Genomic DNA, 27,070 nt, shown 5'->3' with positions numbered 1-27,070 from the left:
TTATTTCAGAGTGCTCTTCAGTCCAGATTTATGACTTGAAAAAGTCAATATGGATTTATTTAGAGTAAGTGATGCCTTTTTCAGGCTTGCTGCATACTGCTTTTTTCATATAAAGCCGAGCATCACGCTATCAAATAAAGAAAAGACATAATTCACTTTTTATTTACGTTCTGATCGTATGCGTGCCCTGCAATTTTGCATCTTGCCGTATTTTAAGAGTTCTTGAAGCAGATCCATTTTTAGTGAGGGCTGGGTCAGCAGAGAGGACTGCGGTGGGTTACATCAAGGGAGATATCAATTATAGCTCCGTCTCCCGCAGCGGGAGAAAGCCACTAATACCCATCCTGATTTCCATCCAGGCAGAGAAGGCAGACGTCTCATTTCCACCCAGATCACAGAAGAATTCTCCTTGGAAATTAAGGAAATTAGAATTCTGTGTGCAGAGAAGATCCCCTCTCAGCCTCCCACCACTTCAGATGTGACCCAAATTAGCTCTGAACATCACTCAAGGTACAAACGCAGGGCACGAAAAATCATGTACGTACCAAATAATTCATCTACGCAGCTACCATGAGTGCACTTAAAAAATATGTTTAATAAGGGGGCTGAAGAGTGCAATGAGAACATGTACACCTATAAGTGAAAAGATTTATATCTCAACACTAACTACATCTGCTGACAGACAATTTGTCCAAAGATGGAGCCATTTCTGCAAGCATGTGTTAGTTTGCCTGCACTCTGATTACATTTGGATGAAGTGCACACAGTGAATGACACACATGAACGATCCCTCTCCTCACACCATTTGTTCTGCGCAGACAAGGTTTTCCTTCATGTGTGTGAGGATAAATAACATCCCTAAAGGCCCCTGCACACTTTCCATTAGGCTTCATTAGAACCCTTCTCTACCAGCTCCATCATGCTGCTTCAAATCCTCTCCTCCGTCTGCCTCATTACTAAAATATACCGAGAACATCGGTTTCTGTTGGTATCCTCTAGAGAGGATTTTGTTTTGAAATCATTATAGACGCACAAATATATCATCTGATAGCCGTTTTTTTCTTGGTACATGTATTTATTTCATGGAACATTCACATATTTTAATTTCATGATAGTTGTTTTATGTTTTTTTTTTGTCCCCTTTGGCCCTCCATACTCCTCAGCAGTCACATAATCATCTCACAACCCCCCCCCCCCCCCCCCCCCCCCCAACTTGGTGTCTCACGACCCCCTCTTTGGAAACCCCTGCTCCAAAACATCCAGTTTTGTTATCCACAACCTAAGAGCCAATTTAGAGCCACGTCATTCGCCTGATCCAGTAAACCTTCGATACGTTTTTTTTTTTGTTTTTTTTATTGACAAAAGGAAAATCAAAACTTTAAAACCCTGTTTAATAACTGGTCACTTTCACACACAGCGTGACATCACCTCTGGACCCAGTTTAAGTAATAAATGACCAGAAGAATTAGCAAAATGAATGCATTTCTAAATATTATTGGTTAAATTAACTTGTCTAATTCTCCAACTGAATATGTGTTCCAACAGTAGGCAAAAGGCAGCTTACTCCATGATAAGATTTAATGAATTCAGCTCAAAACACATGAAGACAATAGTTCTTGCAGGCCAATGTACAGACATCAGCACACAGAGGTCCTCCAAACAAACACTGGCAGATTTTCTGCTCTTTGCAGCTTTTAGCTGCTTAACCAGACAAAAAAAGACGTGATCTCTCATGTGAGACTGAACCTAATTATTAAAGCTAATCCCAAGGCAGCTCACTCATATTTTTAAGCCACGCAATCAAACACTGGTCATCTAAATTTCAGTGTTTAATGTGGTTAACCAAAGGAACTTGGTCAACTATGACCTCCAGATTCAAAGATCCAGTAACTGAAAAACAGCAGTTTGGATCAAAAATGCCAAGAAGCGTCAAACTTGACCTGGCCTGTGGGTAGGTGGAACTGAGGTGACAGGGGACTTCAGGAGGCGGCTGACAGGAGAAGGAGCGCTGTGTTTAGCCAAGGAGGCGTGGGTCAGCGACTGGCAGGAGAACACAGTCAGTGGGAAGAGTGGTGGGATGATCATAGCTCCCTCTTTGTGTCTGGAAACAGTCACATTCCTGTACAAAGCTCAAACACAGGGTTTGAGTTTCCATACTTCAACATTAGCATTTCAATTACCTTCTGATGTATTCAAATAAAGAGATATCATTCAATAGGACTGGATTTTTGGGTCAGATTACACACAATTTACATCATACACCTTTATAACCCCCAACTTCATAGAAACAACTGAGATCCTCGCTGACAGCAACCAGCTGTCCAATTCTTGGCCCACTGAACCGTTACTTGACTCATCCCAAGTGTCAGTGACTAAAGCGCCTAGAACAGGCCACAAGCCAGGCTGGAGAATCATTCATACAGATGAATCAAATCACAAGTGGTGGATTTCTGTCCTTGCTTTGCTGTATAGTACAGATCATCTACAGCTTTATTGATTTAACAAAGTCCAAGAATGTTACAGTATAGCACGAGGTAATGAAATCTGAGCAAAGTCCCCCAGACAAACAGCAGAATCAGCATTGTGGACTGGAAAGAAACACAAGCTGAGAAACCCAAAGAAAGATGTTTCAGTGCAAACCTGAATAAGATATTCTCCAGTTTCCCTCCTTCCAGCTCTTCTTTTTAGTCTTGGTGATAAAGGAGTCAGATCCTATTCCACAGACATCCTCATCAAGTGGCAGAGGGAGCCCGCTCCTCCAGGCAGGACCAGAGATACTGTTGAGGTTTAACAGCCCAGCTACCAGCTCTCTCTCAATGTGCTCGCAGCACGCGGACACAGACACAGTCCATTTGGGAAGGAGACTTACTCGCATACCTTGCTCCCTCCCCACTCACGCTTCGCTGTCACTACCACTAAATGAAGGCTCCACCCAGTGGCCGTTCCGCTCGCTGCATCCCCTCTCACAGAAAAACAAATATGGAGCTAAAAAGCTAAACAACATGGCAAAAAATAAGGCAAGAAGCAACACCGTTATTCTCTCAACAAATGATGTTGGCACCCTGGGTAACGATGAGTAAAAATCTATAAAGTAAATTCATTTTTTAATTGCTGGAATAAAATCTCACTCTGAAATATGCGGAAATGAATTTGAGCAGTTAAAAGTCCTACTATTTCAGAGTCCATGATGCCATATGGTTCCATAGACCTATGGAAGTGAATCAGTCCCCCAGCATCACAGATCTCCCACCATACTTAACAATGGACATGAGCTTCTATTCTACATATTCGCAAGTTGTTTCACACAAACTCATATGTAGTGTTTACTGCCATTTTACTCTCTTTAGACAAAAGAGACACTGCTGAGGTTAAAAGCCCAGTAGCAAACATTTTTACGGTGGTAATGGTGGACTGTGGATGAACTGTCTGACTGTAGATATTGGGAATTTTAAGCTACGTAAAATGTTCTTGTAACCAGCTTCTGACTTTTACTGATCAACACTTACCTGCTTTCCTTGAACTGCATGTTCTCTTTTCTTTTCTATCCTTTTAAAGATGCAAAATAAGATTTTTTTTTTTTAAATGCTTAAGTTACATTCAGGCAAAAGGGATTGTTAGGGGTATAAGTAGTGATTTTTGATTTTTTTTTTTTTAACTTCTGATTTTCTTACCAATGGATTTTGTTTTCCCCTCCAAAAATTAAATATGGAGCTTTTTTTCAGTAAATATTTTTGTGAGGCAATAAAAGGTTAGATTATTTAATGTGGTTTTTTTACACATCTTTATCAGCGGCGCCGACACATTTGTCAGAATCTACATGAGGCTCAAGCAGAGGAAGTGGTAAGACTAAATTTATAAAGACTAAAGCATAAACATTTGTCCAAAACTAAGTTAGAACATTTAAAAATAGGTTTTCAGACAAATAATTCGAAAAATTACTTTCTACACTTTTAATAAGAGCTCGTTAGTCACCATTTCCTACTCCAACTATCACCTCCCATATTGAGTTAACACACACAGTCTGTACTGGACACCAACTGGGTGTAAAAATGGCCCCAATGGGAACGTTTCTGCCAAGAAATAGTGCAATGTTCCCAGAATTCCTTGTCACAGACCGAATTTTTACAGCATGAGTGATACACTCCCCCCGGGGCGTGCGTGTAGCACGGAGCAGACGTGAAAAGACATGGGAGCTTGTCTCATGTCTGCTTGGAGATGGATGAGTCAAACTGGAGCCCTCTGCTGTATTGGATGAACTGTGCTGCCCCACAGTGACAGAGCTTCCTATGTCTGGGTGTCAGTTATGTGATCCACGTGTTGGGTAAGTTACAGCTCACACTTAACGTGGTGTTACCACCCAGTACAGAGGGGATTTATGGGGAAATTACCCCCAACAGCAGAAAATCTCACTGTAAATAGACTCAAAAAACCACAAACTGCAAAAAAAAAAAAAAAAACAAGATTATCGCCATTGCTAAAAACACATATTTGTTTTTAACCACAGAGATGACAATATCAATATATTGAAAGAAGATATAAAGTGATTTTAACATTGTTCAACACAAGAATAACAGTTATTTGGTTACGTTGCCACTGTTTATAGCATCCTTACTCTTAAGCATATCTTAAAAACTAAAGCTCAACATCAGACCTGTTGTTTAAAGACGCGGATTTCCTCTATTCTTTGAGGTCCGACCTGCCCGTCCCACTTTTGACCGCTTACGGATTCTTCGATAGAGGTGGTAGTTTGGAATCCAAAGGCCAGTGAAGAAAATCCCTTAATCCTACATCAAATCTTATTTCCCAAACTTTTATATGATTTTTATTATCTCAAGTGTGCATCAAAGTAAAGCAAGATGCACATTTGAGTTAATAATGAAGGAAAAACAATACATTTTTCGGTTGGACCTGTTGATCGTTGACCAGACCTGATAAAAAGGGGTAATCTCCAAATCCAATCTCTGGCCAATTGATTTGTTAATATGACTTAATTTAGGTTTTTTAATGGGACGCCACAGCATTCACTGATATGATTCCGCAGACAAAATATGCAATATATCATGTATCTTGTTTAGTTTATTGTTGAGCAGATAAAAAAAAAAATGTACACAATTATTTTTTAGTTTTTAACCCTCTTCTAATTCTTTATTCTTTTGAAATTTTTTGGGCCCGCGTCTTCGTTTAGCTTGATGATTTTTTTGCCTGCATGGCAAAAAGCTTAGAAACAACTGATAGACATTCATTCTTTGCCTTTTCTCCCCGTAGAGATCTAAACTAAGTTGTAAATGTGATCCAGGGATTTGTGAGGTGCTGAGTCCAGCAGCCATGTCTGCTTCCACATTACCAACAAGAATAATAATCAATAATGAGCTACAACATTTCATTCTCCTTTGGGATTAATAAAGTATTTTTGAATATAATTGAATTGAAGAAAAGAACATTTAAACTTTGATGATTTAAAAGTTCCAGTTTCTCTAAACACAAATAGCACAAGATAAAATAAGTCGATATAGTTTATGGCATTAACTAACTTTTGATTCTCTTTTGGCATCTTTTCTTTCAGGGTACAGACCAGCTTTAGAATAAACGGGAGATGGAAAGGAAGTCTGTTCCAACAAAAAATGACCCCTGGACATCTTGTCCCGACACAGGCCTTTGAGGCTGCTGAGCAGGAATGTCAGGACCACAGGATGTGAGTGGGTGGGAACCAGAGCTGGAAAATGTATAGCGAGGCCTAGGAACACTGCAGCTTCAGTCTAAAGCGAACAGAAATAAAGCTCCACAGCTTAAAAGGTGCAGCAACTTCATGGACACCCAGAAGATTCATCATTATAGACAGTGCAGCATAGCTTTGTTTTATAATCCACTGTTATATTTGCATTATTTGTTTTCTGTGGAGGCCTTCTTTGGTATCCCTCAAAAGCGGAAGTGCTGCTGCTTCCCACAATGTACGCTTTTGTTCCCCGGACGCCGTTAGCCTTGATTCTTATCGAGGGACATTCTATTGTCAACATCCTGCAGCTCGTTAAACATACACATGGCCTACAACCCATGATGGCAAAGCCGGAAGATTAGTTTTTATCAACATGCAGCTTCGCTATAGATGGCTTTCAGTTTCTCTCCGTCTTGCTTTTCTCTAGAAGTTTTCACCCACACACAAAATGTCGAAAGTCATTTCCTGTTGTGCACATTGTCAAACTCCTAGCTTCCTGTTTGTGCGCTGCTCTGCTTATTATAGGGAGGATTAAAAGTTCACACTTCAAGAAAGGCAAAAAAAAAAAAAAAAAGTTATTCCTTTTATATGATGAGAAAAAACACGCACAACACAGGCTGCAGAATCACCACAAAGCAGCCACCTTAGCTCAGAAAATAGACTAAATATTTTATGGATTTTCTTTTCATATGTAAAAGAAGGATTTTTAATGGATACAACCAGTCTTTTTTTAATTGCCTTTCCTGAGGTTTTCCGACGTATGTGAGAATACCGGAGACGTTTTTCCTTCACAAAAAGATACAAAAATAAAGTGGATATCATCAGTGATCAGTTGTTTCATACAAGAAAATATAGCAGGGAATAATCACTACGCCTGCTTATTCCATGTTTGCATTAGGCTTTCTTTACACTAAACATTTAAAATTGTCCACATGTACTCCAAATACAAATGTCTCCTGCCATTCTCTCTGTCAACAGTGCAGGGAGCCATGTATGGACTCAACTACCAAACATGAAACAATCTATGCTGTACTGCTCTGTACAGTAAATCCATTTCCCACTATAGCTGCACAGCATGAATGCTGACCTGAGTGCAGAGCAGGTCTGCTACTGATGCAAAAAGAAGGCAGAAAAATGTGATTATGGGGAGATGATTAAGATTATCAAACTACCGGGGCATTAGTGCCAGCCAGGGCGCACCGTACCACAGGACCCATTAGAGCTTTCAGCTCCGTTCATTAGAAAACCATTACAGACAACTACTTTAACCCCCCTGGACAACCCACTTTTAAGTGGCAGAGACAAATGAACTCAAAAGGAATCGACTTCTCCTCTCATTGGTGTGGTGTGAGTTTAAAAAACAAAACAGCTGTATGTGTGTTCAGGGGAGGCAAAGCAGTGTAAGCCCAGGAGAACAAAAGGCCACCAGCTTCAGTCAGTCAGACGTTCAACTATTATCCAACAAGATTAACAGTGACGCAAGTCATGGGAGCTAATGTATAATGCTGCCAGGCTAAACCAAACCAAAGGGGATGAAAGAATCCCCAACAAAGGCCCTCTGTCTCATACCAAGGAGATACCCACTCACTCATTATAGTAACACAATAACACAGTCTGAAAGAATTGTTGGCTAAAAAAGCATTACAGCCAACCGCTGTAACATCCATGTTACATGTAATTTAATGGGTTTATTATATTAATCAGCAATGACTGTTGCATTTAGAACCTGTCTGACCGACCTGTTGCTGTGCAATCATAACGCCTCACCCAGAAACTTGGCTGATTCCTCAAACAACAAAATGTGTGTTTTTCATTTTATGTGCTTTTAAATGGCTAATGGCAGATAGAATGTTTGCGATGAGGGGGAATAACACAGTGAATATTAACAAAGAGGGTGTGAAGTTAAAGTGAAAAACGGTGTAAACAGGAGCAGTAGGACAGAAGAAAGCCAACAGACACGTTTGTTTTTTCTAGTTACATAAATCTCTACGAGTAACTCACACAGTCATGGTCCTGAGGAACAAATCAGTTATTTAGAGACGTCTGAAAGACAATCTGGCGACAGAAAATGTCGCTCCTTGACTTTTGTTTTTTCCATAACTCACCGACTCCTTCTTCCGACTTCAGCACCATGCTGTTCAGTCACAAAGTCCGCGTCCGCACCGAAAAAGTTTCTGGAGCAAAAACTTTGACTACTAACACCTACCGATAGATTTACGAGGCCTTAAAGTTTTAATTAACGAATAAATAAACGTTTGATAAAGCGTAACGAAAGCCTGTTCGTAGTGAGAACGATACAGCCGTCAGTCCAAAGGGAGTGGCTTGAAGGTACAAGATGGACTTTAACCAGCCTTCCCTCCTGGGCCAGGAGGACGTCAAACTGAAGCAAATCACGACACTTCCTGTTGTGCTTTTCACAATAAAAGAACAGAGAAAAGAAATGTGCGTTAATAATCACATCTCGGGAAATGCTTTTGTTACAGTAGCAGACATAAAACATAACACAATGTACAGTAAAATATACATAATAATAAACAAAATGAATAACAATTATCCAGAACATAGATATATAAATGTATTAGTTTTAAATCTACAATTATTAAGACATAGAAGGGCTCACAAAAGAAATAAACAGATTCAGAGGGAAAAAGCTTGGTTAAAACTCTGCGTGCTTGATGTTTCGCAGCTCAGTATCCAGTATGATCCAAGCCAATTTTAACCTGATAATAATACTGTGCATTAATGAGCAGCTCCAAAATGTTTTCAAATGGGTGGTCAAATGGGGGCCTGTTTTTGTAGGCTTTTACGGAAAAAAAATGCTGCCAACATCTAAGTAAATTCATGCAGAATTAGATTTAAAAATGACAATTAACAAAATGATTTTCTTAATAGTATTGCTCCACTTCTACCACCTTCTACTACTGCCTTTAACAAAATATTCCAGCTGGAATTAAATTATAATTTTTAAAAATCCATTAATATTGCTTAGATCACAAGTACCACTCAGGGTGAATACCAGCTTAGTACTTCTTCATTTATGTAATTCAAGAATTATTGGGTATTTTATTTACAGGTACGTTTTAGAAGATTTGAGTGAGTTTCCACCTTTTCTTCAGGAAAAGAAGCAGTAAGATACTGATTAAAATGTTTGAAAATTGTTGGAGCAAAAATAAATAGTTGGTTAATTTAATTACAGTAAATATGCCTTCTTACAGCCATGTGGTGACGGGAGTTATGAAATTCAAATTCTTAATTTAAAGTGATCAGCTACATTTCCGGTTTCAGGGAGAAGTCTCTGTGGGGGCAGGGAGAGAATATCTGACGCAGCGACTGCTGCTGAATATGAAATATGAGGGCTCTCCATAAAACCGCATCCGCAGAGCGCACAAATTCTGCGCCCTCAGACTTTCAACTCGGAAACAAAAGTAAGAAATAGCGTCAAAATCTATCCACACGACATATAAAACATGCAACCATTTCCGAACACCCGTTGAATGTTATGGCATTACTCACAAATTATAGACATGTTTTACCGTCCACATAATCTCAGTGGAAATTTGCATAGACATCAGTTATTCACCATATTTTTTGGCATACCAGATATCTTACTGAAAAAAAACAGCAAATTTTAACATCTTATAGTTTCTGCTCAGCAAAGAGACTGCACTGATAACTCTGTTAAACTGTTTTACATTTTTGACTGGTTTGACACAAACCAGTGGATAGTTGCAAAGTGGAAGAGAAATAATGTATGGTTTTCATAGTAAAAAGTTAAAATCTGAGTGGGTAAGCATTTGTGTTCAGCACCCTTTACTCTGATGACTCTGGGCAACCTCTGCTCATAATGAATATCCACAATAAATTAATCCTACACATTAATCAGAGGGGCACCAAGACAGCCATGATAACTCTGGAGGAGTTGCAGAGATCCGCAGCTCAGGTGGGAAATTCTGTCAACAGGACAGGTTTTAGTCAGTCACTCCACAACTGTGGATATTAGGGAAGAAAACTATATGATGGCAAGAAAACTATAAGAAATATTGTTTGCAGATTGCCACAGCCCATGTAGAGGACACAGCAAACATGGGGAAGAAGGTGATCTGGTCAGATGAGACCAAAGCAAAAATGTCAGGAAAATGTTGAGGGGCTGAAAACTGTCATGGCACATCCCCCTGAACACATCATCCCTATTATATAGTGGTGGCAGCATAATGCTGAAATAATTTATTTTATTTTTTATTTTTTGATTTAGCAGGGTCAAAGAAGCTGGTCAGGAAAATGGATGCAGCAAATTACAGAGCACTCCTAAAAGATGTCGGTTTCAAACTCGGGAATGGAAAATCATTATGGGCCAGGAGTTACTAAATGGTGTAGAGAAGATCACTGGAAACCAAACAGGATCTAAACAGGATCACAAATAACTATTTTTTGGCCTAAACTGTAATTCAAATGTTAAAAAGTCATAAATGCTGACAAAACATTATGCAAAGGCTGTTTTTTGTTGTCATTTTAATACCTGTTTTTGTAGGTTTGAAGCCAAACACTGTGAACTAGTTTTTTATGATACCAGTGATCAATGGTGGGGAGTCTTTCTTCTATTAGGAAGGGAAATCGTGTGTGCATGAGAGAAAAACTGTAAGGCCTTTTCTTCCTCTTTATAAAAGGAAATAAACCAGTATGTCGTTTATAGAACACCTGCACCAAAATGGTGCCCTCAGATAAAAAAGCCTGTCCATACCTGTCGATGAAAACAAGTGGAACGAAGAGGAATGTAGCTCACACACCCAGAGTGAGGCCAGGTAGAGGTAAACAGACTCTCTGCCATGTTTATTGCCTTCCCTTTCTGGGTTTTATTTATTTTTTGTGTCCTGTAAAGACAGCTGAGGCAGACATCATGATGGGTCTGGTCACCTTGCATTGTAAGGTCAGAACTACTGCACAAAAGGAAGAAAGTTAAATATTCATCCTGCTGCATTATTGACCTTTTTGAACTTCTTTTGAAGATTCGCCTCTTTCTGAAGATAGTTCTAAAACTTCTGCATGCTATCTTCGCTTCAGAGTCCTTATCTGCAGAATGTGACCGATGAATACATGAGTTGTGTGGCGCAAACTCAACAACCGACAATGCAGCCTGTGTGAAAATGAAGTCTTTTACACAAAGTTTCAATTCATTGTTGCTAGTTCATCCATGCCCCGGAGCACTGCTGCACAGATGTGCCTAAACCCCAGAACAAATGAAACCAGAGAGCTGTTTGACCTTTACAGGAGAAGATCAGGAGTTAATAGTTAACATACAAAGTTTACTGTCTTCCGCAGCTTCCTGAAGCCAGAGTAAATGTGACGTTAACACAGTGTTTATGCAAAATATGATTATCGTTGTTTTGCATTGTCGGACGATAAGGTTTCTTTTTTGTCCAAGCACATCAAATAATGGAGCAGGTTCAAAACAGTCTTTATGTTTTATCTGTACTAATCTGTTTCCTGGATATTTGAAAGTGTATTGTTAGTGTGCTTTATTTTTTATTTGAAAACAGCAAGCTTTCCCTCATATTTGTTCATTCAAAAAAACGTCGGCATCAGCATTGAAATAACTTATAGAAAGAAGATTTTAGGTGTTAATAGTTAAACAGAGACACTGCATTATTATCTTAATAATAAATGAAGAATTGGTATTTAATGAAATCCGTAACTAAATCTTGCAGCTCATCTCAAATCGTGGCCTGTGATTGGGTACATTTCCATCGTACATCGTACAACACAATAACTATAAATATGTAAACATTAGAGGAAATAAAAATAAGGATAAAGGAGCAGTATGTAAAAGTATGTGTATGTGCAACCAAAATTGTTTTTGTTGTGTATATATTAAGAAAAAAGAAAGGCAGGTTGGTGCAATATGCTTATTTTGTTTCACAGCAGAGTAGCTGACTACTCTGGCTGTAAAAGGTTCATAGTGTTCATCAGAGTGACAGCCACGGCTGTTAACTCCCCATTTCCTGATCCTAGACCTGTACAAGTCCTGGATGGAAGGAGGGTCAGCCCTGATGATCCTCTCTACAGACCTAATATGTTTTCCATCATTAATTATTTAAACATGGCAAGTTAGCAAATTAAGGTTAACGTGTGTTAAAATCTAGCAGACTAAAAAGACAGTGACTATTAATTTTCTATAGATAGATTTGAACAGTCATTGTGTAATACAGAAACTTTGTTTGGAACAATTCAGCTGCAGCTTAAATATGCTAAATACACAAAATACCCTTTGCACACTCAGACACAAACATTAGTAAAAAAAAAAAAGATTAAAAACAACAGTTACTGTAAATGTTTGAACAAGAAAACATGTAAAATTAGTAAGATTGTCACGGTTCTGTCACGGTTTACTTGGAATTGGACCCCAGAATGCAGACGAGCAGGCAGCGTGATGGTAAGTGAAAAAAAAAAAGGTTTAATAACAAAAACTCACACTCAGCAGGAGGCAGGAACAAAACAAACGGGCAGGCAAGACAGGCATGGCAGGATCAAAAAAACAAAACTTGGTTAGAGAACTAGACATGAGAGCTAGACATGAGCATGAGAGTGAAAGATGTTTCCGCAAAGACTAATAGAACAGGTGTGAATATATGGCGTGAAAACCAGGTGGAGTAAGGAGACAGATTAACTTGAAGCAGGTGAACTGAATAAACTTAATTAACAGAACAAAACGTGACTGGAGCAAAACAGAGACTAGAAAAACATGAAGCAAAAGCATAACCAGATCCAAAAACTAAACTTGACAAAACATGAACAAGACGACAAAACAAAAGCATGACCAGGAAAATAAACAGAAACATGATTCAAAACTTGAACAGTGAAAAACATAAGGAAAAACCCCGAAACCAAAAACCAAACAACCCTACATCATGACAAAGATGGAATTTTGGTGGGGGAGTTTTGATAAGAATCTGTCTAAATATTTGTGGATTTGTCTTAATAACTTACAATACCAGTCAGTCATTTTCTACCGCTTCTTCCATAGTGGGTCATGGGGAAGCTGGTGCCTATCTTCAGCAGTCTATGGATGGGAGGCAGGGTACACCCTGGACAGGTTGCCAGTCTATTGTAGGGCAACACAGACACACACAGGACAATTAACCATGCATACACTCATTCACACCTAAGGGCAATTTAGAGACCAATTTACATAAAGACCCCCAGCCAGGAGTCAAACCCAGAACCTTCTTGAAGCAAAGCAACAGTGCAACCAACTGCACTACTGTGCAGCCACTTCAAATATCACTGAAAGGTAAATTGTTTTTTTTTTGTAATTCAACTAGAAAAGTGAAAACTGAAGAAACTGACAAAATTCTGTCTGTCCGACTTTTTTAAATTGAATTACTGAAATAAATTAGCTTTTGATGCGTTATGCTTTACAATATTCGCTCAACATCGAATAGAAAAGACGCCAACAGTGCCCCCTGCTGATCAGTTGTATTAACTGCAAGGGAAATTCTAAGAGACAAAGAAAATCGAAAACTTTATCAAAAATAATTCTAAAAATTGCTACAAAAGCATTTTTACTTAACTGCCCAAACATTTTTTATAATATTTTGACTGCGCAAATGAATACATAAAATTAGGAAAAACATCAGCATGTATTTTTTCTCCATCAAGGAGAAGTGGAGGAATATAAATAACTTAGTATTCATCTGGACAACAGACTGGAGTGGAGATGCAACTGTGAAGTCGTCTACAAGAAGGGACAGAGCAGACGGTACTTCTTGAGGAAGTTTAGGACCTTTGGTGTTTGCAGCAAGATGCTGCATGTCTTCTATAAGTCTGTTGTGGAAAGTGTGATCTCTTCTGCCATCATCTGCTGGGGAAGCAGCATCAGAACCAGGGACTTAAAAAAGCTCAACAAGCTGATAAAGAAAGCTGGCTCTGTTCTGGGGACTCCTCTGGAACCTCTGGAGATCATTGTGGAAAGACGGATTCTTCATAAAATGAAGAACATTATGGAGAACCCTGAGCATCCTCTTCATCAGACTGTCCTACAACAACAGAGTGTCTTCAGTCAGAGGCTTCTTCAGATCTGCTGTAAGACGGAGCGCTACAGGAGATCCTTCCTGCTCACAGCCATCAGCATCTACAACAGCTCTACAAGAAACCTTCATAATATGAAGTACAACAGCATTTAATTTCCCTTTGGGATTAATAAATTATTTTTGAATTAAATTGAATTATCCATTTATTTTTTATTATCACTGGTTTCAACCTTTTTTATTTTAAGAAAAAAAAAGCTTTGGTGTAATAGTACAAATGTACATAGGAAGACCCCAGTAAAGTTTTGTAATAATGACCTTCGTTTTGTTAGGAAACCAGAGTATGTATACTACCGAAAAGGGAAACTATTTTATTTTTGATTTATTAACCTTACAAAAATAAAGACAAAAGGGACATGTAAATTAAATTAAAAAGGGATGACAATAGTGACTATCCCATTTTCTCTTTGTTTGTATTACAATGACTTACAAACAGCCTGCAGGGCAGGCGTTAGCTTTGCTGCCCTCCACATGACTCACCTCATAAGCTGATTTTGAAACCACTTCTCTCTGTTCACAGGTGCAGTAATAAGACCTTTGGATAAATCCATCCTATAATTTTGTGTGTGAGAGGGAGGGCAGAAACTGAAATAAGAGAATACGTTCTAATCCTGGTATCATGTTTCTAATGATTGCACAAGTGTACTTTGCGGGCAGCCAATCAGCGGATATTACCCACTCTGTGCAAACATACAGAAATACATGTGATGAAAGGTACATAGAGAATGTTTATGAGAGGAAAGTGAAATACAGAGAGTTCTTGTTAAAATACATGTCCATGAGAGCAGCATTGTATTTGGTATAAATGTCAAATCAATAAGCACAATAATGAGGTGAGAAAACATCTTTGGACTGACTTCATCTGTTTATAGATTCCAAAACATTCCTGCTTGAGGCGGCTCACTGCCAGTTTCTGCCTTACTCGGTATGCACACACTTACTAATTAATTATCTATACTACATATTTTAATAACAGAAAATGCGGAAATTTCATCTGCATAACTGATGGTTTGGACACTTTAAAGGAATAAAATAAAACTTTACTTTAAAAAGAATTTCTTTTTCAAACAACAACTAAAAAACAATAAATTACATATGAACGACCTTATTTTGACTGATTTTCTTAGTCCTGAAGCAAAACAAAGAACACTATTTCAATTCTAGGGTGTTATAAAAGAGTGCGTCATTTCCAAGTTCTGAATGAACCTCAATGAAAAAGCCGTGTTATAAATATTGTATTGTTATAAAAAACGTCACCGTTAAGGTCCCACCACAGCATTTTAATAAGGTAGAGGTCTGGACTTTGACAGAGCCTTTGTAACAACTTGATTCTTGCTTTAGATTTTTTTGCATGACCTATTTTCGGTCAAACCCAAATCATCATCCTTCCACCACCATACTTGACAGTTGGTATGGGGTGTTTGTGCGGATATCCTGTGTTTGGTTTACAGAAGACATCTCCAGTCTCTAGCACTTGGCATCATGTTAGCAAATGCCAGTTTAATCCAGAGTAAATTCCTGCTTTTATAGAGGGGGTCACACTTGCTGATGATAAGGTAATCATGCACCTAAATTATCTGCAGCTTGCTGCTATTTCTGTTTAAACACGTATGGCCTTGTTGTTTTTTCTAAAACAAATAGAAAAACTCTATTAAATATGCTTTAGTTGTTTTTGTTTTTTTGTTAGTTTAGGGCCAGCTACACAGCACAAACAATAACCCTTGTACAAAAATAAACAAATGTCCTTGTATTTGACTTACTCTCATAATCCTATTGAGAAGCAAAGCAAATAGATAAATTCATTGATTATAAAGGTCATAAAAAGATGAAAAACATCAAGTGGAGATCACAAGCGTGAAATAGCCAGCAGCGACTGACATCACCGGGGTACCATACGCTCCTCTGCAACAAGCTGATCTGGCAGAAATCCCCAAAGGCTCGGTGCTGCTGTCTGCCTTGTGTGAGCCTCCATACGGATCGGTGTCCTCAACTGACCCCGGAGTCTGCGCGCTATAGGCTCCCTGCCGGAGGGTCTCAGCAAATGTTTCACAGTGCACCTGTCTCACACTGCAGATGGTAACTGTGCTGATTTTAGTCAGCTAAATTACTAATTTATTTGTTGTACAAAACGCGAAACCCAATATAAGCATGCTGAGTCACATAATGGTTAGACTGACATATGCAGTTTGGAAGAACACTAGTACAAAACTGAGCTTATTAATGAGAGAAAGATAGGATTGTATGAAAAATGCATATTTAAAAACAACACAGAGTGAGAGCTCTGATTAACTTTGCCAAAGGGTTTATCGCAGACATTTTAAAGGCAAAACATTATAAATTCCTGATTTTTGGTTTCCACCAACCCTTTTTATGTGTTAATTGACATCATTTTCTACATTTCCAGTACGTTGCATACTCGCCCTCTGAACAACATCTGTCCACATCCTCTTCACTGTCCTTCACTGTCACAGTTTTCATCAGTTTTAAACATTTAAATTTTTGCCCTGACTGATTGACTTTCTTGCATTTCGGAAAATCAAAACACATCTACCTTACTTGAATGCATGTTCTCTTGTCTTTCTCATTTTGAAAAGAGATGAATAAAAATGGGCCTCAGTGTCACACCCTACTCATGCTCTTGCCCAACAAAACAAGTAAACTTAAAAAAAAAAGGGAAAGATTTTGAAAAATCTTCAGTTCTTATTTTTTTATGAACTTTTATTTCTTAATGTTGGGCTTTTTTTTTTTTATAAAAAAAGAAAACCGAAGTTTGAATTTTTCCAACATTCCCAGTTTCAGATTACGCAACAGTAATTTTAAGGCTTTTTACATATCTTTGATATTTGGGTGCCAATAGATGATGAATGTGCTAAATAATTAATAAAATTTATCTGATGTCTCGTATGAATAGTGGATAATTATTTTATTTTATTTTCCAAGGTTTGTCTGATTTAGGGTTATAGTTGGTTAAATTGATAGGGGAAGTGAAAAAGAAGATTGACAAATCATTTAGTATTGACGTCATTACATGAGGTCATCCAGTAAGAGCACTTTTTTAGCTTTTCCCTATTCATTTTCACACGGTTACTACAATGAAAACCACCCATTTAAATACACCTCATATAAAGACACAAAAGCCTTTTGTCACTGTTTGGCATTACATCAAACCTAATGAGAATAATGAGGAAGATATTTTCTATGACTTTATTCAAAGACAGTAGGGTTGCCATGTCTTTAAAAAACTAACAAAAAAAAACAATTGATGTTTTTCTGGCTTTGTAAGTTTTTGGTTAATTTATAATATTTAAGTTAAATGGAGGATCACCTCAAACACACTGCTTACTTGAGTGATATCATGGAAAAATGAAAAGAAATTAGCCAAGACATCAGAGACGTCTTTAAGTCTGGTTCATCTGTTGGCACAATTTCCAAATGCCTGATGGTGCCAAGTTCATCTGTTCAAATACTTAGATGCAAAAACAAAAACCATGAGAATGGTTAGCCATCATGCCATTCAAAAACGAGACAGGTTATAGTTGCAAAAGATATGTGCTTTGGTGTGCATCAACCCTAGAAAAAAAGCAAAAGAACCTTGTGAAGATGGTGGCTGTAGCTGGTAAGAGAGAGTCCACAGTAAAACGAGTCCTGGGCCGAAAGGCCACTCAGACAGGAAGAAGCCATTGCTTAAAAACATCAAAAAGTAGATTGTAGTTTGCAAATGCACTCAAGGACAAAGGCTTTATTTTTGGATACACATCCTGTGGTTTCGCACATTATGAGCATTGTTGCAGTTGGAAGAAAAAGGGTGAAACTTGCAAGTCTGAGAATGCCATCCCAAATTTAAAATACGGTAGTGGCAGCATCATGTTGTGTGGGTGTTATGCTGTAGCAGGGAGTGGTGCACTTCGCCATATAGGTGCAATTATGACGAAGAAATGTTAAGTGGAAATACTGAAGAAACATTTCAACCCAGCCCAAGTCCCACAGGAATCCGAGGGCAGACCTACGAAAGGTGTGCCAAAAAGGTGCCCAACAAACCAGACTAAGTTACACCAGTTCTGTCAGAAGAGATCTTGTACAAGGATCCCCAAAACGTTTGACCCAAGTTTAGCAAACACTGAGGAAACATCTGAATTAAATCTGCAATAAATTTCCTTAGAAAGAACCCATGTTTTTTTAATTTTATTAGCTTTACAAAAGTCGTTGAAATAGTGTTCATCTCAATTCTACAAGCAGACCAATCCGCATGACTTCCCCATCAAATATTCAAAGCTAAAAAAAAAAGCCTCTCCTCACACAACACCCTGCTGAATCAGGCGTTTTGAAATCACAGAGACAGCACCACTTCCCGCCCAGTACACACTCTGTCAGCTGAGTCGCCACAACCCAACAACAAAGCTGCTGCAGTCATGACAACAAACTGTTTAAATACTCCCAGTGGAAAACCTGCAGTGAACTGGAACTCTTAACGCAGTCGACAGGGAGGCAAACACATCCGCCTTATCACTACCTAGGTCTGGGTTTTACTGCGGGAGGGGGAAGTGGGTCCAAGTCCAGGTGAAGAATTTTTATTCAATAAGTTTAAAACAGAATAGCAGCTCTTTCGTTGGGGTTTCAGTGTTTACATATTAGCTGTATGTGTCAACATGACTGTGAAGATTAGTAGTAAAAACATTACCTCACACTCTTTAAGTGAGTGTACACAGGGTTAAATAGTGACAGCCGGATTAAGTCACCAGGATCGCCTTCTATTTCTGTCCGACTACTTCCATCTCCAGGGAAGGGGTGTGTACATGCCAGGGGTCAAAGGGACATGCCTGAATTGTCAATTAGTAGTTTGTCTAATTGTTGAGTGTTTTGGAAAAAATGACTGCAGCGGTATGCACTTTATTGATTCCTGTTCTGATGTTTCTTTACCTGGAGGTGTCTTCACAGCTGGGCACAAGAAGGTCTGAAGGCTGGACACGCATAGCTCGCTCACTGTTCCCATAGCCTCAGAGGGGGATTCTGTATCTGGGTGTGAAGTCTCCGTTAGTGGCCAAGCTGCTCCTTCGACACGCCGCTCAGTTTGAAGGAAAGGGGAAGCTCAGAAAACCTTGAAACTCTGCTGCGACTGTTGACAGTAGTAACTCCTTGTTGAAGAGAGACTCCCAGCTGTTTCTGAGTCACTTTGCTTCATTAAATGACCGAGTCTCATGACTTCTCTGCTTTTTCTGGCAAAGAATAAAAATGTCTCACACTCACCGACTTTCTCTTCCCCTTTGATCTGAAAGCGAAACTTGCCAGGATGCCATAATCACTTCTGCTTTATCCCTCTTCCCCCCTTATTATACATGCTTTCGTCACAGCCTCCCTCTCGCCTTTTCTGTGCTGTGTTGCTGCTTGGTATTACAGGACTATATTCTAGCAGCCAGTGTCAAACTGCCCAGACTGAACACGCAAATGGAAAAACATGCATGACCTTAGTTATGAACTGTCAGCAGCTAGCCCAAGCAGATTTTGATTTCAATCACTGGCCTTGTAGGTTCTTCTCATTTTCTCTCAAAAAGCTGTATACACCACTAAAAATAATGAAAGCTTGGAGCTATGAATCACACAGACAAACACACGTTCTTACAGCAATACAAATACTGTTTATAATCAGTTAACGATGTCATGTGTTTACCTTTCACTCTTGAGCTGGCATTTTATCTCTTGCCACTCCGGATTAGCCAACTTAGTTAGCCATTGATCAATTCATCAACTGTTTGTCAATCACACTTCCAATGGCGACACGGCCCGAACTCAGCTTAGGATGTCATTACTGTATGCAGCTTTTATTTTATTTTTTTGGAGGATGTGCAGGAGTATGACAACTGCTGATGACCTTTTTCATTGCCAGAGGCCCAAATGCTGCAGCCTGACCTTTGCAGGAACTGCAATGTCTGTATGGCTACTTTAAATGCTTACAGCTGCACATCACCCAGAGGAACAGCACACGGCAGAGTCAGCACTAAGGCACTTTCTAGTTTTTTAGGCATATTTCCTACTTAAGCTTCAAAAGATACTCTCAGCAACCATACTGCATACAGATATAAATAGATGATGTGACTATTTGGGGATCCACACATCCATATTTTAAAAACCCTAGTGAGAGTCTAAAAGGGAAGCCACAGTGTCTTGCAGCAGTATTTAGAACCCCTCGATAGTTCTCACAATTTCTTACACTATAACAAAAAACAGCATCTGGAGAATGCGGTGTATATTTTGATTCAGCCCCTTTTACTGGCTAAAACAAATGCCGCACATCACAATGGACACACTATCTCCATGGAAAAACCTGGGGTTGGCAGCGTCATGCTGTGACGATGCTTTTCTTCAGAAGAGAGAGGTGCTGGTCAAAGAAGGATGTAGCTAAATACAGGGCAAGAAAATTAAAGGAAAGCAGTTAGAGAGTTTAAAAGACTTGATACTGTGGTGGGGGTCCACCTTCAAATAGGACAACGACCTTAAACATAGATCAAAGCGTATTAAACATGTTAGCATGCTCCAGGTAAAGCCCACCTTAAGTTAAAAAATACATTATGCTATACCTTATGTTGGTCAGTCACATACAGGGCTTGGACAATGAAACTGAAACACCTGGTTTTAGACCACAATAATTTATTAGTATGGTGTAGGGCCTCCTTTTGCGGCCAATACAGCGTAAATTCGTGTTGGGAATGACATATACAAGTCCTGCACAGTGGTCAGAGGGATTTTAAGCCATTCTTCTTGCAGGATAGTGGCCAGGTCACTACGTGATACTGATGGAGGAAAACGTTTCCTGACTCGCTCCTCCAAAACACCCCAAAGTGGCTCAATAATGTTTAGATCTGGTGACTGTGCAGGCCATGGGAGATGTTTAACTTCACTTTCATGTTCATCAAACCAATCTTTCACCAGTCTTGCTGTGTGTATTGGTGCATTGTCATCCTGATACACGGCACCGCCTTCAGGATACAATGTTTGAACCATTGGATGCACATGGTCCTCAAGAATGGTTCGGTAGTCCTTGGCAGTGACGCGCCCATCTAGCACAAGTATTGGGCCAATGGAATGCCATGATATGGCAGCCCAAACCATCACTGATCCACCCCCATGCTTCACTCTGGGCATGCAACAGTCTGGGTGGTACGCTTCTTTGGGGCTTCTCCACACCGTAACTCTCTCGGATGTGGGGAAAACAGTAAAGGTGGACTCATCAGAGAACAATACATGTTTCATATTGTCCACAGCCCAAGATTTGCGCTCCTTGCACCATTGAAACCGACGTTTGGCATTGGCATGAGTGACCAAAGGTTTGGCTATAGCAGCCCGGCCGTGTATATTGACCCTGTGGAGCTTCCGACGGACAGTTCTGGTGGAAACAGGAGAGTTGAGGTGCACATTTAATTCTGCCGTGATTTGGGCAGCCGTGGTTTTATGTTTTTTGGATACAATCTGGGTTAGCACCCGAACATCCCTTTCAGACAGCTTCCTCTTGCATCCACAGTTAATCCTGTTGGATGTGATTCGTCCTTCTTGGTGGTATGCTGACATTACCCTGGATACCGTGGCTCTTGATACATCACAAAGTCTTGCAGTCTTGGTCACAGATGCGCCAGCAAGACGTGCACCAATAATTTGTCCTCTTTTGAACTCTGGTATGTCACCCATAATGTTGTGTGCATTTCAATATTTTGAGTAAAACTGTGCTCTTACCCTGCTAATTGAACCTTCACACTCTGCTCTTACTGGTGCAATGTGCAATCAATGAAGACTGGCTACCAGGCTGGTCCAATTTAGCCATGAAACCTCCCACACTAAAATGACAGGTGTTTCAGTTTCATTGTCCAACCCCTGTAAAATCCCAATGAAGTGCACTGAAGGTGTGGTTGTAATGTGACAAAACATAAAAAAGTTCTATGAAAAGCTTTGCAAGGCACTGTATATCTATTTCTAATTAAAATATAATGTCACAGCTCATGTGTGCCAAAGCTGCCAAATCATGTGGTTCCTAAATAAACACTTGCTGACTAATAGCGTTTTTAGTACAATGGACACTTGTTCAGCCCAAATCATGCAATACCTGAGCCATTGTACCCACTAATGCATCATATCTACAGTAACAGAGACAAAACTGAATTTTAAACACTCGTGGTTAACTGTGGATGTTTCTTCAGGGTTTGTTTACTATCGAAAGGAGCGGATGAGTACAGTTCATTGCATTCACAAATTAATACTACTTGAATTTTACAAACGTAATTTGATGCAGTCATTCCTGAGTGACTCATGTGCAACTGCACCGTCAGACAAACATCATCATTTAGCTGGGAGAGCGGCGAAAGAAGTGTGACTTCCTGCATGCATACGAAGTGTGAAAGCCACACTGCCAAACAGCAGCTTCCCTGGGCAGCACATGCCACCAAGTGGACAAAACGTGCAACTGCAACACCTTTATTTTCAGTACAACAAGCAACACTAAGATGTTTCTGCAGTATAGCAGACAGTGTTTCCTCAGGTCTAATCATGATATGGGATGGATATGGAAGAATACTCCCTGCTCCCTCTGTAGTCTGTCTCCCAGAGATTATGCATGCAGGAGGAGAACTTTTCTTCACTGACTATAAAATTCACAGAGAGCTTCACTGATCTGTGTTGGAAGAACTCCCACACGTCAGCCAAATGCTAACACCACCTGAGGTGACTAACAACTGGCCGAGAGGAGGCTGAATCAGCCCTGCTGCTCATGGATTTAACTCAATATGCACAACACCAATGATAAACCTTCTACATGTACACTAAAAAGCTACAGAATGTGATCAAAGAAAGTCCTAGTCCCCAGTTTTAACTTCAGATGTTTGTGTGTAATTCTTACTGTGATATTTATTTTTAGGAAACAGATGAACTCCATTTCAATCTGGTTTAGTCAATCAGTTCAGTTCATAAAAGTACTCAGGTTTATTCTTATCTGTTTTATCTGACCTGATAGTGGATGATTTGTGGAGACTTGCCTAAGCTTTGAAGTTGCATTCTTTCAATGTTTTTATAAGATGCGTCTGAAAGAAATTACAGATGTGACTTTTTTTTTAGAAATTCTTCAAACATCAGAGGAACTCAATAGAAATAGAGTGTCTTGCAAAAGTATTCACACCCCTTGAACCTTTTCAGATTTTATCACATAACAAGCATTAAACTCAGTGTAATTTACTTGGATTGTATGTGGCAGACCAACACAAAGTACACTGTATAATTGTGACATAAAAAGGAAAATGATACATGGTTTCAAAAATCTTCTATGTGAAAGAAGGTGCTCCGAGCAGATGAGATAAACATTTACATTTTTTGTCTATGTGCAAAATGTTGTGTTCACAGGAAACTAACACCATCAACACACCATTCCTACAGTAAAGGGTAGTGGTGGCATCATCAGAAATGGTTTTTAAAATTGTTTACATATATAAATCTGAAAACAATGGTGAGCATTTGTATTCAGACCCTTGATCTAATAGTTGTATAGAACCACATTTTGATGCAATTAAAACGACAAGTCTTTTAGGGTATGTTTCTATCAGTTTTGCACATTTAGAGACTGAATTTTTACCCATTCCTTTATGCGAAATTCTTAAGCTCTGTCAGATTCGATGTAGAGTGTCTGTGAACAGCAATTTCCTAGTCTTGCCACAGATTCTCAGTTATATTTAGGTCTGGATGTTGACTGGGCCATTCTAAATTATGAATTTGCTTTGATCTAGGCCTTTCTATTATAGCTCTGGCGGTATATTTAGGGTTACTAACCTGCTGGAAGGTGAACCTCTGTCCCAGTCTCTAGTTCTTTGCAGCCTCTAGCAGGTTTTCTTCCAGGATTTTTCTGTATTTAGCTTCATCAATCTTCCCACCAACTTTAAACAGCTTCCCTGTCACTGCTGAAACAAATATTCCCAAAGAAGGACACTGCCTCCACCATGTTTCATTGTGAGCAAACCCGTTTAGGGTGTTTGTTTTAAGCCTTATTTGACCATGGCACATACATTTTATGTGTATTATGTTCCTTCCACAACAGCATTGTGCATTACTTTGTGTTGATCTATCTCAAAAAGCACAAACATATACAGAGGTTTGTGGTTGTTCAGTGACAAATTATGAAAAGATTCAGGAATGGATTTGCAAGAACTGACAGTGACTATGGGATAGCATAAGGAGCAGCTAATATGTAGCTCACTACATCACTTTGCAGATGAGGATCAAACAAACATGCAGATAGATGACAGCTGTAACCACATTTACCACACCTACCTGCAAATGTAGAGCACCACAATTAGGAACAGTTGCACCATTTCCTTAGTATGTGCACATTTTATTATGCAAAGAGAAACAGGGCTGGCAGCAAAGGTAAGATACTAAAATGCAAAGAGAAGATAAAGCAACTTTGACACCCAGTAGCTGAAAGCCTTTGAAGTGAGTCTCACGAACAGAGCCGCACCCCAATGAATTCAGAGGGAGAAGAGGTTAGAGCAAAAGCACCGAGCCACATCAGCAGGGCAGAGTTTGAGAAGAGGACAGAAAATCAAACAATATCTACGGATTATCCAGAGAAACCTTTTAGTGTAGGTCTCATATACATTATCAGAAAATAGGAGACCTAGGTTACTACAGCAGTGTACTCTACTTACATAGAGACAGAAGTGATGACATGACTTGCACTCTGTGCCTTCATGTTCCCAAGCTGTCAGTTTGACAGGTACAGTGAGAGTGGTTACAATGTCCTTTCACCTTCACCTCACACTTTTGCTGGTTGTTATAAAATCATTAACTAATTCATTAGATGCTTTGCCAATACGGATCGGTGCGGCTGCTGCAGTAACGGGGGCGCTGTGCCGGTCCGTTGTGGTGAAGAGAGAGCTGAGCCGAAAAGCGAAGCTCTCGATTTACCGGTCAGTCTATGTTCCTACCCTCACCTATGGCCATGAACTTTGGGTCATCACCGAAAGAACGAGATCCTGGATACAAGCGGCTGAAATGAGCTTCCTCCGTAGGGTGGCCGGGCACTCCCTTAGAGATAGGATGAGGAGCTCGGCCATCCAGGAGGGGCTCGGAATAGAGCCGCTGCTCCTCCACATCGAGAGGAGCCAGTTGAGGTGGCTCGGGCATCTATACCGGATGCCTCCTGGACGCCTTCCTCGGGAGGTGTTCCAGGCAAGTCCCACCAGGAGGAGGCCCAGGGGACGGCCCAGGACACGCTGGAGGGACTATGTCTCTCGGCTGGCCTGGGAACGCCTCGGGCTCCCCCCGGAGGAGCTGGAGGAGGTGTCTGGGGAGAGGGACGTCTGGGCGTCTCTGCTGAGTCTGCTGCCCCTGCGACCCGGTCCCGGATAAAGCGGAAGACGACGAGTACGAGTACGAGTACAAGTACAAGTACGAGCTTTGCCAATATAAAAGATCAGAAAATAAAGGATGCCTGCAAATGCAGCCTCAACGCAATCTTTCTTAGAACCAGGAAAAAACATACTGCATGTACTGTCAAGACTTGGAATAAGTCACAACACATCCCTTAAAAATTAGCTAAACGTGGATGCATAATACACATTTCGTCCCAATTTAACTATAAGTTTCTCATGCAACTACTAGTTGTTGACCCCACCATCCCCCCTGTCAACACTGCATAAAGAAATCCTGCAATGAGGCCACTGCCAGAGGTTCTATTTTGAGAAGCACGAAGCTCAGAGAAACTCTAAATAGCTAAATAATTGAGATGATGCTCAATCACAGCCTTCGCCGAGCCATCCTGTGACCTCACCTGATCATGGCCTGACATCATCAGACAGGTCACCTCATAAAATGAAGTCACGTCTTAATTTTCTAGTAAAACAAAATTCTGTGACAGCATCACCGAAGGCTATGTCATCCTGTTGTGCCTGGGAATGATATCACCATGGGTTCAGATGAGCAGAGACGCAACTTTTAAGCTGTATTTCCACCATGCTGTCAGAGCTGCAGTGTGATAATTCAGCAAGCAGATCTTTTTATGTCTCACTGGCTATGCATTCCACAGAGGCCACCTGTTTTTAGGAAGCGTTTAAAAGGCTACTTTTCCCCTTCTGTTTACCTTACATAAACACACGCATTAAAATCCACTGCGGATAGCGGGACTTCTGGTTTTGACAGTTCTAAATACGCGTTACGAACACACACAGCTTTAGAGACTGGCATTTCTGATTGGCACCGCATACCCCGCGCATAGCTGTCAGAAACATGTATCAAGGCTGAACGTCAAAGAGTCAAAGACAAACCGTGATTCTCCCCCTCCATCCCTGGTGCTCCTGATGCTGCTGCGTGCGTCACTGACCAGGGATGCCTCTCTCCGTCGCGCCCAGAGCGGATCCAGACACCTGCCTCCCTTGATCCGTTACTTCCTCCTTCCTTCCAGCTCTGCTCGTCTTGCTGCTGTCCTCCCTCGGCGCTCAGAAATCCGATTTTGTTTTATTTCTTCACTTCTGAGTTTGTTGTTATATGTGCTTAGCTGCCACTCAGTTTCTAGACTGAGATGTGCGTGTGTTGGCCGGTGCTGGATGTTCGCTGATCCACCTCCTCATTCGGGAGGAACCGGGGCCACATGCTGGGCCCCTCCCGCCCTAGATTTGATGTCACGCTCTAACTCAGCTTTACATTTGCTCAACCCTTAAGTGCATATAGATAATCTCTGCATACATCATAGAAATTATATAACTTTAGCCTTAAAATAAACGTTCTTATTTAATTGTAGTGTTTTATTTCTATTTTTGGATACTTTTGGATGTGTTTATGAAATTGCATAGGATTTGGCTAATTGGAGAATTATATATATATACAGAGGTTGGACAATGAAACTGAAACACGTGTCATTTTAGTGTGGGAGGTTTCAAGGCTAAATTGGACCAGCCTGGTAGCCAGTCTTCATTGATTGCACATTGCACCAGTAAGAGCAGAGTGTGAAGGTTCAGTTAGCAGGGTAAGAGCACAGTTTTTCTCAAAATATTGAAATGCACACAACATTATGGGTGACATACCAGAGTTCAAAAGAGGACAAATTGTTGGTGTACGTCTTGCTGGCGCATCTGTGACCAAGACAGCAAGTCTTTGTGATGTATTAAGAGCCACGGTATCCAGGGTAATGTCAGCATACCACCAAGAAGGACGAACCACATCCAACAGGATTAACTGTGGACGCAAGAGGAAGCTGTCTGAAAGGGATGTTCAGGTGCTAACCCGGATTGTATCCAAAAAACATAAAACCACG

General features: G+C 40.1%; 1 protein-coding gene and 1 long non-coding RNA gene across 5 annotated transcripts in view; one reads left to right on the top strand and one right to left on the bottom strand.

Moving 5' to 3' along the window:
• LOC124862737 (cytohesin-1-like) overlaps nucleotides 1-26,426 on the bottom strand; it is a 47,850-nt gene extending 21,424 nt beyond the window's left edge. Inside the window, exon 1 of one of the 4 annotated variants that reach the window (XM_047356825.1) lies at nucleotides 26,085-26,426. In XM_047356825.1, the coding sequence (XP_047212781.1) occupies nucleotides 26,085-26,103 (19 nt within the window). In that variant the 5' untranslated portion in view covers nucleotides 26,104-26,426. Of the gene's footprint in view, nucleotides 1-2,640; nucleotides 2,891-7,818; nucleotides 8,073-18,711; nucleotides 18,843-26,084 lie in introns of those variants that run through there. The other 3 variants (XM_047356823.1, XM_047356824.1, XM_047356822.1) reach the window with 3 other exon arrangements.
• LOC124862738 lies at nucleotides 18,262-19,038 on the top strand. The gene is made up of 2 exons (XR_007036994.1): nucleotides 18,262-18,351; nucleotides 18,718-19,038. It is a non-coding gene; the product is annotated as an uncharacterized LOC124862738 (long non-coding RNA).
• Nucleotides 26,427-27,070: the final 644 nt, after the last annotated feature.

Source organism: Girardinichthys multiradiatus, chromosome X (assembly GCF_021462225.1).
Source record: "Girardinichthys multiradiatus isolate DD_20200921_A chromosome X, DD_fGirMul_XY1, whole genome shotgun sequence".
NCBI classification, from domain to species: domain Eukaryota; kingdom Metazoa; phylum Chordata; class Actinopteri; order Cyprinodontiformes; family Goodeidae; genus Girardinichthys; species Girardinichthys multiradiatus.
The sequence above is the reverse complement of the archived record's forward strand: the minus strand, read 5'-3'. Positions and strand labels throughout refer to the sequence as shown.